Source organism: Lichenostomus cassidix, chromosome Z (assembly GCF_008360975.1).
Source record: "Lichenostomus cassidix isolate B80296 chromosome Z, HeHo_3.0, whole genome shotgun sequence".
Classification (NCBI taxonomy): Eukaryota; Metazoa; Chordata; class Aves; order Passeriformes; family Meliphagidae; genus Lichenostomus; species Lichenostomus cassidix.
In genome coordinates, this window is record NC_139511.1 from 41,293,379 (window position 1) to 41,309,785 (window position 16,407).

Consider the following 16,407-nt stretch of genomic DNA (forward strand, 5'->3'; position numbering starts at 1 on the left):
TATATACATGAGAGTACACATATTTTAAAGATCCTGTAAATAAAGTTCAAAGTTTTTTATTAAAATAGGAAAGTTTAATCCAAGACATGACATCTCTTTTGCACTAATCTTTGCTTCCTTAGAAAATACTTTTCCATTATCAGGACAGTAGTTAGCAGGCAGTAGTCAGGTGAAGAACATTTATATAAAGATCATGTAAAGAAAGTATTTGAGAAGAGGTCTGCAAATGAACATTAAAAATTGAATTCAGACTTCAAAAGGGTCAGGTCCACTAAGCTTTAAATAACTAGGGAAAAAGAGACTTTGAGTGGAAAAAGCTGTTCTAATTAAAACTGCAGAATTTCATTGTAATCACACTGTTTGATTCAATGTAAGTTTATTTTGGCTAATGGAAGGTAGAATGTCCCTGTATTTTAAATTACCTTTTAAAAATAACATTAAAATTACCTTATTCCACTACTTAGACATTACAAGTACTGTATGGAAAAAAATCGAGCAACCTAAAGATCTCTTCTGGCTGGCAAGATCCCTTGGATCCAAAAATCTCTTCTGGATATAGCTGTGATGCTGCCATTTATTGAAAAAGGTGTTTGAACTTTATCCAAGAACATACAGTGAGCTAGTAGGAGCTTCAGAATCCAGGTATTGTTTAGTTGCCTGCCTGTAGAAGATAACAGGTCTTGAAATCAAGATCAGACCATAAAAGGTTTTTAGTTGTTTGGAGTTTTCTTTGGAGGGGTGTTTGTTTGTGAGGTTTTTTTTGGTGTTTGTGGTGGCATTGTTGCTGTTGTCATTTGGTTTTTATATTTTTTTAACTGCTCAGGAAAACTGCTAAAATTGCTAGAGCCTGAGATACTACATTGATATTTCCCCTTCCACGTAACATCCCCAAAAGGTTTTGTTACGTAGTTGTACTCACTCCCTTCTCCCTCTATTTCATCTGCTTGAAAACAAGCTATGATCACAATTCTCTTTTATTGCTGCACTCCATTCAAGCAGGTTAGGTAGAAAATTTCAGTCTGTCAACACAAAAATATATACACACAGATATATGGATATACAGATATATATATATACACACAGACACACGTGTATACACATACATACATAAAATCTCTCAATGGCAAAGCATACATGAAGGCCTGGCCCCATCCTAACCTTCAAAATCATAGCACTGAAGGTGGAACAATTCCCCACTACCATCAACGCAAAAAAAAAACCCCAAAAAACCAAAAGAGGCCATTAAAGAACATACAACTTTTGAGTGCTGTTAAAAGAAAAAAAAAAGAAGCATACACTCAATGAAAAGGTGGCCAAATACCCACTGGGGACTACAAGATTCTTGCTAGGGCTTGCAGAGTTGCACACATGAAGGTCAGGGCTCAGCTGAAACTGAAATCTGCCAGAAATACCAAGAAGAAATGGCTGATCAGATACATAAGCAGTTAAGCAGAAGCCCAGGGAAAACAGAGACAGGGCAGGGAAAAAAGTTACTGATAATGCTGACAAGACAGAGGTTCACAATACCTCCTTTCCTCTGGATCAGTGTATTTTACTGAGGCTGGCAGCCTGTCACAAGTGGGGCTCCCCAGGGATCAGCACTGGGCTCCATGTTGTAACATCTCCATGAATGATCTGGACGATGGCACTGAAAGCACCCTCACCACGTTTGCTGTGTCACTAAGCTGGGTGTGCAGGTGGACATGTCAGCAGGGAGAGACACCTTTCACAGACCTGGACAGGCTGAAAGATTGGGCCACAAGAGCTGTGTAAAGGCCAACAAAGACAAGAGCAGAGTCCTGCTCCTGGGCTGGCACAACTGAAGAGCCCAGCCAGGCTACAACCTGTGAGTTGTGGAACAGAACAGCATTGCCAAGAGGAGCCTGGGGGTCCTGGCAGACAACACACAGACAACCTGCCAGCAGTGCACTGCTGCAGCTACCAAGGCAAAGGGGATCCTGAGCTGCATCTGTGAGGACACTGCTAACAGAGAGAGACGTGACCATCCCACTTTATCAGCACCTGTCAGACTGCACATGATGTACTGCATCCAGCTCTGGCCCCCACAGCTCCAAAACACATGTGCAGGGACTGAAGAACATCCAAAGGAGTGCCATGAGTCAGGTCTGTTCACCCTGCAGAAGCAAAAGCTCAAGGGGGATATCATTGTCTCCCAGTACTTGAAGGGCAGCTACTAAGAGGACAGAAGGTCTCTCTTCACAAAGAGCCACGTGGAGAATACAACGGGCATGGGATACAAGATGCCTGGGAGAGGGTCAGGGACAAAATAACAAGAAAGACATTTTTGGTAGTGAAAACAATCATTCATTGGAACAACCTCTCCAGCGACATGGTGTAGTTCCCATCACTGGACATTTTCAGCACGTGTTTGGACATGATACCAAATAATCTCATCTAGATTCCCTTTCAATTGAAAGGCTAGACCAGATTATCTTGCAGCCTGGGCTGTTCTGTGATTCTGTGAAAATATACCATAACTTCACCATGTTTCTTCAAAGTTTGCTCACTGTGGACATAGTATTTGCTTTCTTTTTCCTACCTCTATTTGTGCCCAGTTCCAGTGTGAAGGAAGCCTAAGGATAACTCAATCAAGATTCTATTCTCTCAGCACTGATCTGCTCCTACAACACAAATTGGCTATAATAATGGGGCCATTAAAGAGAATCTACATTTTTTAATCTTTTAGTTGAGAACCAAAGGTTATTGGCATATTTATTATAAACAATGATCACGCAAAATGATTGTCTCTCCATTCACACTGCAAACCATGAATTACCAAATATCTGCCATACTACTTGCTTTGAACTCTGCAAGGATCAGTGAGACACAAGTGAAGAGACTGTTAGAGAATTCTAAGCACGACCATTGTCTTCAGTATAACATGGCTAACAGAAAACGTTGGTCATAAAAAATTGTTTAAATCCTTAACAGAAAAGCTTTCACATAATTTTCTGAAGCAAAGAGAATCCCTGAATCAGTACAAGCAAGTTCTGTTACAGGAAGCCAGTATAACACAATGCACTGTAATCTTGTTGCACAGTAAAACAGTATCCTGTAAGACATCAAAATAGCTTCTAAAACACAACAGAAAAGAAACCACATGGATGAGTGACACAGGCAATAGAGGACTGACATGCCTCAAAGACATTTCACTGAAATAAACCTCTAGTGGCACCTATACAGGCTAGCACACAGTGAGTCCCACTAGAAGGAAGTGTGCTCTACTGACAGCCATCCCACTATCTGTCCTTTCAGAGCAGACTAAGATGTATAAGCTTTTGTGAACTTAAAAAAATTTACTTTTTATTAGGAATACAAATGGGCTTGCCTTTTTAGATGTGGAGAAATAGAAGATGAAGTAGGTGGGGGATTCCAGGACAAGGACACATGGCAGAACTCAGAACTGGCACTGGATCTGTCTCCAACTTGTCACATCACACCCTCCCTTACACAAAACAGGAGTGTAAAGCAGAAAGGGAGTTTAGCTACCACAGCGCTAGGCACGTCGTGATCAAAGAGATTTGCTGCCACCAGTCCTTGGAACAGCAGGGATGAATGGATAGATGGCAGAGAAGTGGGACATAAGCAAATAACTTAAACTAAAAAACCCCAACAGAACATATAAAAAGATTCAGGTTAATGAGCCAAAATTTGCTAACTGACACTTAGGTGCTCTGTAACTCTCTTCTGCCAAGGGAGAAAGAATGGTAGCTAACTGTCACATACAGCAGTAAGGAAAAAGAGACGAGGAGAATAAACAAGTCTAAAAGAGGCAGAGTAAATATAAATAACCTTGATTTCTACTAAGTCCTGTTAGATTTCAACTAAGTCCTGTTACTTGCTTAATAATGCAGGTGAATTCTTCAATCCATACAGTCCCTTAAAGAAAAAAAATCTCATTTGCTAAATGACACAATATCCAGCAAACAAACAAACATTCACTTCAGCAGCAGTCTAGTTTTACGGACTATACATATTTTCAAGTATTCCCACAGAATGCAGCACACACCCAAGATCACACATGCAGAATCTTTCTAAAGCACATAGGCTTAATGCAGAAAAATTGTTAAATGCCTCCCCCACCTGCCCCCAGAAAAAGAAAGAAACCTTATCACTTTACCAAATCTTGTTTATCCTTCACACATTCCTTCTTTAATATTCCCAAAAGATTTACAGCCAGCTGCTGTCTGGTAGCTCCAGAAACATCCCCTGATAGGCAGTCTCCAACTGTTGTAGAAGATATGATCTGTAGCACGGGCATCACCAAAGTAAAGGCTGTGGCTGAGATGTCCTGGGTTTCTGAGTATGAAAGGAGCTTGTAGGCTATTTAAGACAAGTTGAGAAGAAACAAAGGTCAAGTAGGAAAAAAAGCAAAGAACATTTGTACCATTACACATTTCTAGGAAATTTGTACCACAGACATTTCTAGGAAACACTTCAATTGAGCAAAGCAAAGGTCCCCAGATTTACTATATGTGTATATAAAGGGCAAATGAATTTTTTTGTGCTTGCTCATTTAGAGACCCACACATTTCTGTTGTTTATAGCAAAGTGCCTGATGGCAGCAAAAATTACAAAAGTGGAATGTAGCACAGATCTTTGTTTTTGCTGGAATAACTGCACTAATCAAAACTTCTAAGTCAAAAGCACAGCTAAATATCGCCATGATTGTCAAGCCTGCTCTCAATACCTGTAATAACAAACCATTCAGGATGAACGAACATCAGCTGAGAATATCCTGTTGGCTCAAAAAATGGAACAGAAGCTCCATGACAGCAGGGAGCTTAAAATACAGTAGTATCAACGGAAAAAGTCAGGGTAGAGGGAAAATTCATTTTTACTGCCACTATTTTTTAAATTCAGGAAAAATTCGGCTTAGGAAGAAACCCCATTTCACCACCTAATCCAGCTCCAGGGGAATGCAGTGTTTATTTCATAAGCATGAAGAAACTAAGACACAGTTTTAAGAGTGCGGATTCCTCTTCCACAAGAGCTTTACCTAGACTCAAGACAGACTTTTGCTGACTTTCTGGAGTTTGCAGCAGTAGAAGCGCTAGCCCAATTATACATTGGTCCACTGGAAATACCTACGAGGAAAAAAGAATAAAGTTCCAAGTCTCCTTTGTTTCTCAGTGCCATTAAACAGAACAAATAGGAAACTACCAAAACTTCGAAAGAGTATCTTCCTGAACCAGAGTGAGTGCACATGTGGTAACAGAGCAATGAAGAATGTAACAGTGTGAAAGTAGTATTTTAACTAAGTAACTACAACATTTTAATTTGTTGCTTTGTTCAAACTGTTGTAATTCACTTTCAACAAATTTCCATATGAAGAGATGAACTGATACATACAGAACCAGTTACGTTTTTACCTTCTGAAGGTATTCAACCAAGAAAAAAAAAGAGAAACTTTTGACACAACACTGGTCACCTACAGTAAATGTCACGTTTAAGTGTCTCTACTGTCTTAAACATCACATTCTTTAAATTTAGTAAAAACTATTTTACATTTTTCCCATATGCTCTTACCTCTTTCAAGAGCTCAAAGTTGTCCTCTATTATGGAGACCAAGGATGAGCATTCTCCTGTTACATTTAAACACACTTCACAGAAGCATAACAGTTGCAGACTAAGCTGGGATAACTGAACTCTCCAAAACACAGGATAGCGCAGTAGGCTGAGGAACAGCTCTTGCAGGAAAAACAAGGCCTCTGTAACTTGCAGTAGGTCTTTAAGCTGCAGACAGGTAGTTAAAACAAAACAAAGCCAAAACACGATGATTTAGTTGCTTTTCCCTATCTACACAATTCAGAATTAGTTCTATTAGCTATGCTATGTTTCTATTACAAACTGTACTAAATATTTGAAGAAACACATTTATAATCTAATGCCAGGAATCCCTTATCCAACTTCCCTGAATAAAAGCCAACTTATGAACTGCTATTTGATATTTTTAAGTAAAATGAGAAATGTGAAAGAATTAAAACATTTCTTGGTAGCTGATGGGAAAAATCCCTTTCAACTCAAAAGACACAGCAATTAATTCAGCTCTTGGGGTTCCTATAACAACAGAAAAAAGTGTGTGGCAATTTTATCAAGCAGGTAAATATTCTTATAATAGAAACATCTGACTCTACAGTATTTCCTTTGTAACATGAACAAGATTTTAACATATGTCTCAAGAAAGAAAGGCAGTGGTGTTACTCGCTTCTAGAACACCACGCAATTTACCTACCACAAAAACCTACAGCTCAAGTGTGATATCCAAAAGCAGTATCTCCATACTTAGAAGTCAGCTAAAGAGGTTTCAAGAAGCAAGTTGCCTCAAAGTCCCCATGTGTTGGATGACAGTGCTTCTGTTCTTGAAAATTCTACTTCCAAATAAACACACTGTTCCAATCCAAAGTCTGGAGCCAGCATTAAGCATACCCTGGTTTTTATTCCCTTTTGGTTCTATAAATAATCTGCTCTAATCAAAAACCTCATGTCACTGAATTTATCAGCAGGAAAGTCTACAGGTGAAGAGCTGTACTTTTGACAGCTTGGTTGACACTGTCAGACAAAATGACATGGAAGTATTTCAGCACTTATATTACACAGAGGATTAAATTAAGCCATGCTAAAAGGAAAGATAAGAACAACCTGTGGTTCAGAGAAAGAAGAGGAAGGAATTGACAGATTATAAAACAGACCCTCAAACAGGCTTCTTGAAGGCAGTAGCTTCCTTTGCAAAAGCTGAATCACAGGCAAGACAAAAATGTTCAAGTATTAGTATGAGTTTAAAAATATGCAACTGGTTTCTAGTTTAAAAAAAAGAAGTGCCAACAAGTATGAAGGAAAGAAGGGTTCATAACTAGTTTTGTAAGTTTTTTTCATTTTTATGGCTAAATGTTATCAAGTCTGAAGCTTGGTCATACATTCAAAACACAATATTATACTGAAGTTCAGGTAAAATCGAGACAAAATAAGAAAATCCTCCGTGAGTAGAAAAGGTCCACGTGTACCCATCATCACAACGAATAGACCTGAACCAAAATAAACATGAAAACACTGGTTATAGTTTTTCCAGAAGAGTGTGAAAGGTAGCTATGAGTACAAAGAAGACTTTTCTAGTAAAATGCCACAGGAGAAAAATGTTACTAAATATCCTTATAACAAGCCTACTTAGCTTTGTATTATTCATATTAACGAACCCTCTCTCCATGGCAATAAGGCCAAAGCACCTCATGTTTGGCTGAAACTGAAGATGTTGTCCTAATATCAAAAGAAGAAGGGAAAGGTAGATAGGTACAAAGAAGCTTAAGTGGTATCACAGTAAAGCATGAGGAAAAGCAGAGCTGTTAAGTTTAACAAACATTGTAAAAAGAAAGATGAAATCCCTACCTCCTCTCATGTACCACTGTGCAACTTGAAAAAAAACATTCAAAACCTTCAGCATACTCCAGAAGGACTAAATTTTGTCTTCAGATCCACTAATCCCTCTGTACGAGTGAGAAAGGAGTATCTACAAGTACTTAAATTGTGCTTTTCATGTAGTTTGTTTCATTTTAGTATTATCCATTTTAAGTTAAAATTATATGGTTTTGACAAATACCTTGCCATTTAACAAAATTTTCTCATTAGTGTTTTTCTAAGTTTACTGTATGTTTACTGAGGCAACTAGATGCAAGTAATTGTGGTAAACATGTTTCAATTTCCGCCTTAGCAGATGTATCAGATTGAACAATTAAAGTTTTATCTTCTACCAGAAAGAGACAGTTTGTTAGATTTATGTACTATCATCAAATCAGATCTACAGAACATGGAAGAGAATGCTATATTTGTGCATCTGGAAGACAACAATAATAATAACACTATCATTGGTTTGATAACATCTATTTGTAAAAGGTAGGGTCAGGCAACAACTGTACCTGCAGGTGTGGAATCAAATCACACAGAAGTTGAAGAATCTCACATTCCAGCATGGAGGGTGCTTCTTTGTGCTTTGGCCCATGCGGCTGAAGCAAGATCTTAAGTAAACCCATTCGCAGCTCAGCATATTCCCGTAACTGGGATGGTTCACAATACAGGTATCTTAGAAATGAAGCCATTATGCCAACACATGACCGCTCTGCCCTGCAGTTCAAGAAATAAATTTGCCGTGACTACTTTCTAATGAAAGCTTAACAAAGAAACCCAAGTAATGTGACATTACCTGCAAAAATTTAAAATACCCAATTAACAGAAAGGTGTTGAGATGGGCATTTCTAATCTCACAAAAACCCTTGGATTTACTAGAACAAAGTACAGTCATGAGACCCAACACAGCAACCATACTTCAAAGTGCAATTTTGAAAAGACTCAATATTTAAGCATGAATATTACTCAATATGCACCTGCAGGTTATAACAGTCCTAATTTTACGTTTTTTCCTCACCAATTCAAGAAAGTGACTTTCCTTGCTGAATGTCATGATAGACTAATGTGCCACTATGAAGAAGTATTCAGACAAGACCATTAAGAAATATCTTTTTAAAACACATAAAACGTAATTTCAATAAAAAGGAGTCATCCTTTACTTAACCAGTTTTTGTAGAACGGTCTTAAAACAATTACATGAAACAGGAACTGTTTTAACCAACATGGCTTCCCAGTAAAATATCACAAAACAAATCTTTTGGCTTGACCATGTTAGGAATACAGGCTGTCCCCAACATTATTAAAACAATCAAAGAAGCTGATGGTCAATACATTAACAAATTTAGAATCACAGAATTGTTTAGGCTCAAGTCTGACCAGCACTGTCATGCCCACTGCTAAACCATGTCCCCAAGTGCCATGTCTACAGGTGTTTTGAATACTTCCGGGGATGGTGGCTTCATCACTTCCCTGAGCAAGCTGTCAAAATGCTTGACAAGATCATGATGAAATATTTCCTAACAGCCAGTCTAATCCTCCCTTGATGCAACTTGGGCCTATTTACTCTCATCCTGTCACTTGTTACTTGGGAGAAAAGAATGACAGCCACCTGGCTACAACCTCTTTTCAGGTAGTTGTAGAGAGTGGTAAAGTCACCCCTCAGTCTCCTTTTCTCCAGGCTAAACACCCCCAGCTGCTCCACACCAGACTTGTGCTCCAGACCCTTCACCAGCTCCATTGCCCTGCTCTGGACATGCTCCAGCCCCACAGTGTCCTTCCTGCCATGAGGGGCCCAGAACAGGACACAGAGTTTGAGGCGCAGCCTCACCAGTGATGAGGGTGCTTCCCTAGTCCTGTTCCTGCTGGCCACACTATTGCTGATCCATGCCAGGATGCCATGGCCTTCTTAGCCAGCTGGGCACAGTGGGCTCATGTTCAGCTGCTGTTGACCAGCACCTTCCTTTTTTCTCTGTGCAATTTTCCAGCCAGTTTACCCTCAGCCTGTAGCACTCCACAGAATTGTTGTGACCAAAGTGTAAGACACAGCCTTTAGGTTTGAACCTTGTTGAACCTCACACCACTGGCCTCAACCCACAGATCCAGCTTGTCCAGATCTCTCTGCAGAGCTTTCCTACCAATTTTGCACCAGTTATTCTATATCCATTAAAAAATCTATCTACGTAGTAATAAAAAGCTATAAAATTGATTTTGGTTGATTATACTAGTATTTAATTGTTATTATTTATATTATGATTTTAAACCTTGAAATGGTGTAATAAAGTTTTACAAGTATCTTTCATAAAAGACAGAATTCTTAGTGCTTGTTGCAGCTGCATTCAACAAAACAGTAACAGTGATACAATTCAGTTATCTACATTTACTAGGCTTTTTTAAATTTTTCATTCACTTACCTCTCTGAACACTGGTGGAAAAATACTGTTATCTGTTGTAGTAGAACTGGCCAGCAATCAGGTCTGTTTTCAAGGACAGTGATGAGTGGATGAGGATTGTTCCTGAAAGACAAAGAAATCACATTTATATCTATAACACAGAAAGGAAGTATGCAAAACAACTACCTTCAAAATAAGTGCAGCTGTAGAAATAGACAATTTAACCTTCTCCACTTACCAACTCCTAGACTGCTCCACTGTCAAAAGAGGCTATTTTCTCAGAACTTCCAAAACAAGATTAAAACAAAATCTCTCTATTTGAAATGGCTTGGTCTCTTTTTTTTTTTTTTTTTTAATTACCTAAATTTCTAAGGTTCACTGTTTCACTGCTCCAAAGTGTCAACTGAGTCGCTGGCTGTAGCAGTGAGCTCCAAGTACTACGCACTAAAAAATCTGAACCATTTGTCACGCATTATCAGTCCAGTCTTCCAAGTCCAGGTCTGGAGTCTTCAGTACTGGAGACTGAGGTGACCATCATCTCACTTAACACTATAAATCTGCTCCCAACAATTTTTCTTTTTTTTTTTTTTCTTTTTTTTTTTGTTTTGTTTTTCCCCCTGGTCACATGGTAAAAGAAGCATGAAAGGGAAAAGATTGGCCATACCACCAGCCCTGGAGACTTCTACTTTACTAGTAGAAGTCTTTACAAATTTTACATTTACAAATGCCAGTCCTCTGACATTTGTAAAGGTCACTGAGGCCTAGTAATCACTTGTTCTCAGAAAAATCTATCACCAACACCTTCCCCACCTCCACAGTCAGTGCCTGAAGACCATCGACACCACCTTAGAAGTGTGATGCTTGCCTTAAACAGTGACTGTCCTTGTACAGTAGCAGGTGGAGCAAAACCTGGGAAGAAGGGAAGCCTGAAGTACGTAATTTGTTCTGTCAGAAACAAAACCAAAGTCATTTAACTAGAGTAACTTACTGCCCAGAGTTTGGGATGCCCTGTCCCTGGAGGTCAGGGACAGGTTGTACAGGCCTTTGAGCAACTTGATCTAGTGGAAGGTGTCTCTGTCTGGGGACTGGGGAGCTGCAAATAGATGATCTTTAGGGACCCTTCCAACCCAAACCATTCTATGCTATACATATAAGTGGAAAGGCAAACAGAGAAAGGCAGCATAAATCTGCTGCAAACCAGCACCTTCAGTTTGGTTAACCTTCTTTGCACTTCACAGGACCAACACACCAGAAAGACCTTTTGCAAGTTTTACCAATACAGCAGTAGATGATTTGAGAGCCATCCATTCAAGTTGTATATTTCAAGAGACACTGTCTCAGTGTCAGACACTACATGAGTGACACAGTCAGATATGCCTTTTAAGAGAGATTTACAATGGTATTTCATTTATTACTTTAAAAACTTCTGAGGAGTAAAAAGTCAGGATTTCCAACAGCCTTTTTATTAGAGAAGACAACATTCACTGAGACACACTCATATCCAAAACCACTGTAATATAATATGGGTTTCATCTAAAGGAGCACTGAACCAAGCCAGCTCCAGGTGAAGTGAATGAGATCTGCAAGAACCCATAAAAGAATAAATACCTAATTTTTCCCACTACAGGGCAAATTTGAAATGCATAATGTGATGGTACATTAAGGCTTCCGTTAACTGAGCTAACTAGGTAATACTTACCTGCTATAATCACAAACGTTTAGTTATGCTATGCCTAGCAAGACTCTATTTATGAAAAAAACATAATCTAGCAGACATATCCCTAAACTAAAAGAGGTGCTCCTCATCACAGTTTTTTTACATTCTCAGTATTACCACTTTTTGAGTCCTGGGCACATGACTAGTCGTGAGGACAACCAAAGACTTACATAGCCATCAGATGAATGAAAGGCCCACCAAAATACAAAATGTGTCTGCAGGGTATTTACATACCCAATTACTCTAGTTTTCTTTGCTATGTGGTTACAACAAAGCTAAAAACACAGGGGTTTTTTTTTTTCTTGGATTGGTTCTCCCTCTGCTCATCAAATTATTTTTCTTCTGAAGACATGTGTTTCTTTTCAGGCAAATAAATAACCTGAAGACAGAAGTTCTTTCAGAAAGCTAGATGATGCAATGGACTACTCGAAACATGTTCAGAAAACAGATGCTATCTACTAAGAACACAAACCATGCATACATTTATGGTCTGGGCCTCAGATTTGGGGCTAGAAGCAAGTCACTTTTCACATTCATTTCTCAAAAACTTGTCAACTTACATACATGTTCTTCATATATCCACCTTCCTAAATTCTGCAAATATTTTACTAAAGTTAGTGTCTTTTAAAATCTGCACACAAAGACTAGAAATGCTAAGGTTACTGCTTCATTTAAGCTTTCCAAAGATGACAGCATGCAAGAGGCAAAAACCCTGTCGTTTGTTTAGCACCTGAATCCAGCAAGATCATAGAGTGGACCCTTATCAGGCAGCAAGCTAGAAATACTGTCCATATGCAATGCCAGGACCTTGAACGTACATAGTCCTTGTAAAAACATACAGGATTATAGCAGCTTCTTATTTTAATACCTTTGCCATATTTTAAACATTAATTACCTTTCCTAATCAAGGGACTATGTCTTCAGTCATCATTTAAATGCTGCTATGCCACCAAAGCCAGTGGAACCTTCCTAAAGGCAGCACGTGACACATCAAGTCTAAAATTAAAATGGCTTACTATCCAGAAAAAAAGCAAACCTTTTATGACAGATCTTGTGTGTTCTGAAACTAGTATAACTGCACTGAACTGGATGATGAAAAAAGTCAGCTACGCTTCACAGTGAACAGTGATTAATAATGAAACAACAAACTGTGTGAACCAAAAAAAGTTTCACTTGATTATGCTATTAGCAGTAAGAAAAATGAGGTGTGTAGATGCAGTTTATTAACGCCATCTTAAGAACTGCTAGAACAGCACTGTAAAACACGTATCTTTAAATGACATTACAGTGCTACTACCCTAAATTGCTGCTAGTGGGTTCAGGATAAAGCAAAACACACAACAAGCAACAGTGGTTACCCACTCATAATATCAAAATGTTCAGGGAAAGAAAGATAAATCTTATGTGAGGGGTAACAATAAATTATTCTCAAGTTTTATGTCCTCTCAGATTTTTGTTACATCTCTGAATAGAAGAGAGCTCCAATCTGATTTAAAGGACAAATTCAGTGACAGACTGCTTTTTCTGTATGAGGAAACAATGTCTGCAGTCAACATATGTTTCTGTGTATGCAGATGTGACCCTGGTCCTTTCAGAAAGCTGGAACAGCACTTTACTCCATCAAATATGCATTTTTAAAGCATTTTGCTACCTGCTCTGAATCTTGAATTCAGAAAACTGGCAGCTCTCCAGAACTTTAAAACAGTAAAACTAGGCATGCTGAATCATTAAGAATAACATCAAGTTCTAGTTCATATTAAAAAAAAAAAAAAAAGGCTAACAGCTTTCAGAAAAAAATTATATCCAATTTTCTGTACATGTGTATCATAACACACCTGCACTGAGAACGCTGACAGGAGCCCTCCCTGGGTCAAGTTAAAGGCAGTTTACTAGAGAAAATCTAATGCAAGACAAGAAAGTGAAGGAAAATTAAAAAATGCATCCTTTACTTTCCATCAATATGTTATGGGCAGCCACTTCTGGTGCAGTAGGGCTTCAGTAAGTGTAGTAGCTGCTTTGGAAGACAAACACCTTAATAATGAATCTGCTCCTGGCTCCTTCCTCTTAGCTTTTACTCCTGAGCATGATGTCATATGGTATGAAATATCTCTTTGGTTAGACTGGGTAAGCTATCCTGGTTATATCCCCTTCCGGTCTTGACTGCTCTCTGCCTTACTGGCATTTTGAGGGATAGCAATGGGCTGAAGAGGTAGCACTGCTCAGCAGTGGCCAAAACACTGGTGTGTTATCAACACTGTTCTGGCTACAGATGGCTGCTATGGAGAAAGCTAACTCCATCCTAGACAAACACAATATAATAAAATGCACAAAGCCGCAGGACATTAATTTTCTTCCATTTCTTTTCAGGAACTGATCATGATATTGTGTCATCACAAGGAGCTGTATTACAAAACTAATTCTATTGTCCAGAACTAACATTGGCCTAAACCACATTTATTTATGACCCTGTACTAGTGGTGACAACAGCAAACCACTTGAGAACATACTGTTGCTTTTTGATTCTTCATTGATGATTTCCATATGGAATACTTTTGCACAGTTGACAGCATAATATATGAACACTGTAATGGGAGATTACTGCTGGTTGAGCTACTGTATACATTCTTCTATTCCTTACCAAAAAATCAAGTTTTAATGGCACTTTCTAGAGCACAACTACAAAAATTGTTACATAACAACGAATAGATAGGTTGTTCTGTACACTAAAAACCGAAGTCAGATTTCAAAATGCCAGTGCCCCGACCCTATGTCAAACAATCATCTCCCTTCATTAAAGTTAACTGTAACCAAAAGGGAAAACAAAATCCATATTGGCTAAATAAAAATCTTCTTCTTATTTTCAATTCTCTATTACTTTATTTTATACCATTCTGAATTACCAAATTTCACCTTTACTGTACGTTGCCAGCAATTTCTCTTTTGGTGAATAGGAAAAAAATGTAATAACCTTTCCACACCCTACTGGGTAGAGGCTATTTCTTCATTCCACCTGCATCCCACTACCTTCTTTTTCACACAAAGCTGAATGAAGTTGCTTTAACTTAGCTTCTTCTACCAGAAGCTTTTAAAAAATGTTTCAAAATAGTTCCATCATCATTACCTGCCTTTTCATTTAAAACTGTTCTATATGAGTAGGGATTTCGTAAAAAGATCTGATATAGCCAGAAAAACAAATGCATGCAGGATTTCAGGAACGCAAGCACACGCACAGCACTCCAAAGCCTGCTTCGCTTTTCTTCACTAGTTCATTTCACTTAATTAAATACATGATTCCTGTCTTTCAAATAATGCATTTTATAGCTGTAAACCATTATAGCTACAGACTTCTACAATGATACATCTTAATTGCATAAAAAGTAACTATAAAAGTGTTCATGACATCTACCAAGATGGGATGTTCTCCAGAAAAGATACAGTGGAGGCTTTTAATGTTAGTACTGACTCATGATTTTTCAAGAGCTGGATGAAGTCACTACAATGTTCTCTTCAAAAGTCTGCTATTGCATGACAAGAAGCTTTAGATAAGTAGCTCTACATGCATCTAAGTATTTTTACATGTCAATTACCTTAACAGCAAAGACACTCAGGAACTTGACTTCTACAATCACCATATAGCAGGAAAAACAAGAGAGGGGGAAGTGATTCATATTCTTAAAATAAAATAGTTATTAAAAGGACTACTAGCAATCATCCAGTATTTGGACAAGTCCTAATACTTGTTTTCTTATACAGTCTTCACACTGCCATTGTCCTTTTCAAACTTATGGAGGCAATCTTATCCTTGTACTACAAAACTCCTCAAAACTTTCAACCAAGATAAAAAAATTTGTTTAGGTTGGAAGGGACCTACTCAGATATCCAGTCTAACCCACATGTTCAAGCAGTCAGCTAGTGAAGGCTACACAGTATCACAGGCAGTCAGGTTCTATTATCTCCAAGGATGAAGATTCCACAACCTGTGTGGGCAATCTGTGCCAGCATTTGATTACCTGAACACTGTGAACAGGGCAAAACACACAAAAAAGAGCAAGACTGAAGTCCAGTATTAACTTAATTTCCTTTTTTTTCCCCTGGAAATCACACAGAAAGTCATTATGGTTTCTAAACAGAAGTAATGCAAACTCACCTGATTCCATAAAGACTCCAAACAGACTCATCTCCATCTTTTCCCAGTTGAATAGCTTGAATTTGTATTAACTTGCAAATAGTTTTTACTAAACCGTGCACATTCCTATTGACAAAAAGAAATTAGTTACTGTCAGGTATGCAGCAACATTAATTGATTCTTACATAAGAGAAGGAACAAAATTGACACTTGAGACATGGAGTTCTCCTCTAGGACCTCTTCATATATGCCCACGCAGCTCTGGGCAAGGTGTGCATTCATGTGCCTTTGTTTTCCTTCTCACATAATGAGCAAAATATCAAGGAGAATAATTAATACATATCAGTTAAAACTTTTGATGCATTTCTTCTACCATGTATTACAAGAATGGGAATATACAGGTAAACAGCACTTCTAACTCTCAAACCTTTACCATACTTGTCACCACTTTGCAGACAGACTCTTTTCCATAAGGTGGTATGGCACACCACAGAACATCTAGAGAGTCCCACAGTGAATCTCCCCACCACTGAATGCTTACTTTTATAGTTCAGATACAGGAGAAGTACTATATTCTCTCTTCTGTGCTGGAAAGCACTGACCCACATCAAAAGTGATAGAATAGGCTTGTGTTTTCTCTCTGTCTTTCAAAAATGGATCACTTATAAGATGTGCCTGTAATCTTTAAAATGACTGGCTGTTGTGACACCTGGCTCTCAGAATACTGAAATCTGACAATACAAGAAGACATACAA

The 16,407-nt window shown here is 38.3% G+C and overlaps 1 protein-coding gene and 1 long non-coding RNA gene across 3 annotated transcripts in view; both read right to left on the reverse strand.

Moving 5' to 3' along the window:
• The window catches only part of FOCAD (focadhesin), an 89,657-nt gene that overhangs the window by 60,320 nt on the left and 12,930 nt on the right, over positions 1-16,407 (reverse strand). For both annotated transcript variants that reach the window (XM_085043581.1, XM_085043580.1), the window contains exons 6-11: positions 15,674-15,778; positions 9,831-9,932; positions 7,932-8,136; positions 5,551-5,757; positions 5,021-5,108; positions 4,142-4,344 (exon numbers count right to left, since the gene is read on the reverse strand). In XM_085043581.1, coding sequence (XP_084899707.1) covers positions 4,142-4,344; positions 5,021-5,108; positions 5,551-5,757; positions 7,932-8,136; positions 9,831-9,932; positions 15,674-15,778 — 910 coding nt within the window. The remainder of the gene's footprint in view (positions 1-4,141; positions 4,345-5,020; positions 5,109-5,550; positions 5,758-7,931; positions 8,137-9,830; positions 9,933-15,673; positions 15,779-16,407) is intronic.
• Positions 10,380-14,804, reverse strand: LOC146424764 (uncharacterized). The gene is made up of 2 exons (XR_014847082.1): positions 10,526-14,804; positions 10,380-10,491 (listed from the first exon to the last, which is right to left on the reverse strand). It is a non-coding gene; the product is annotated as an uncharacterized LOC146424764 (long non-coding RNA).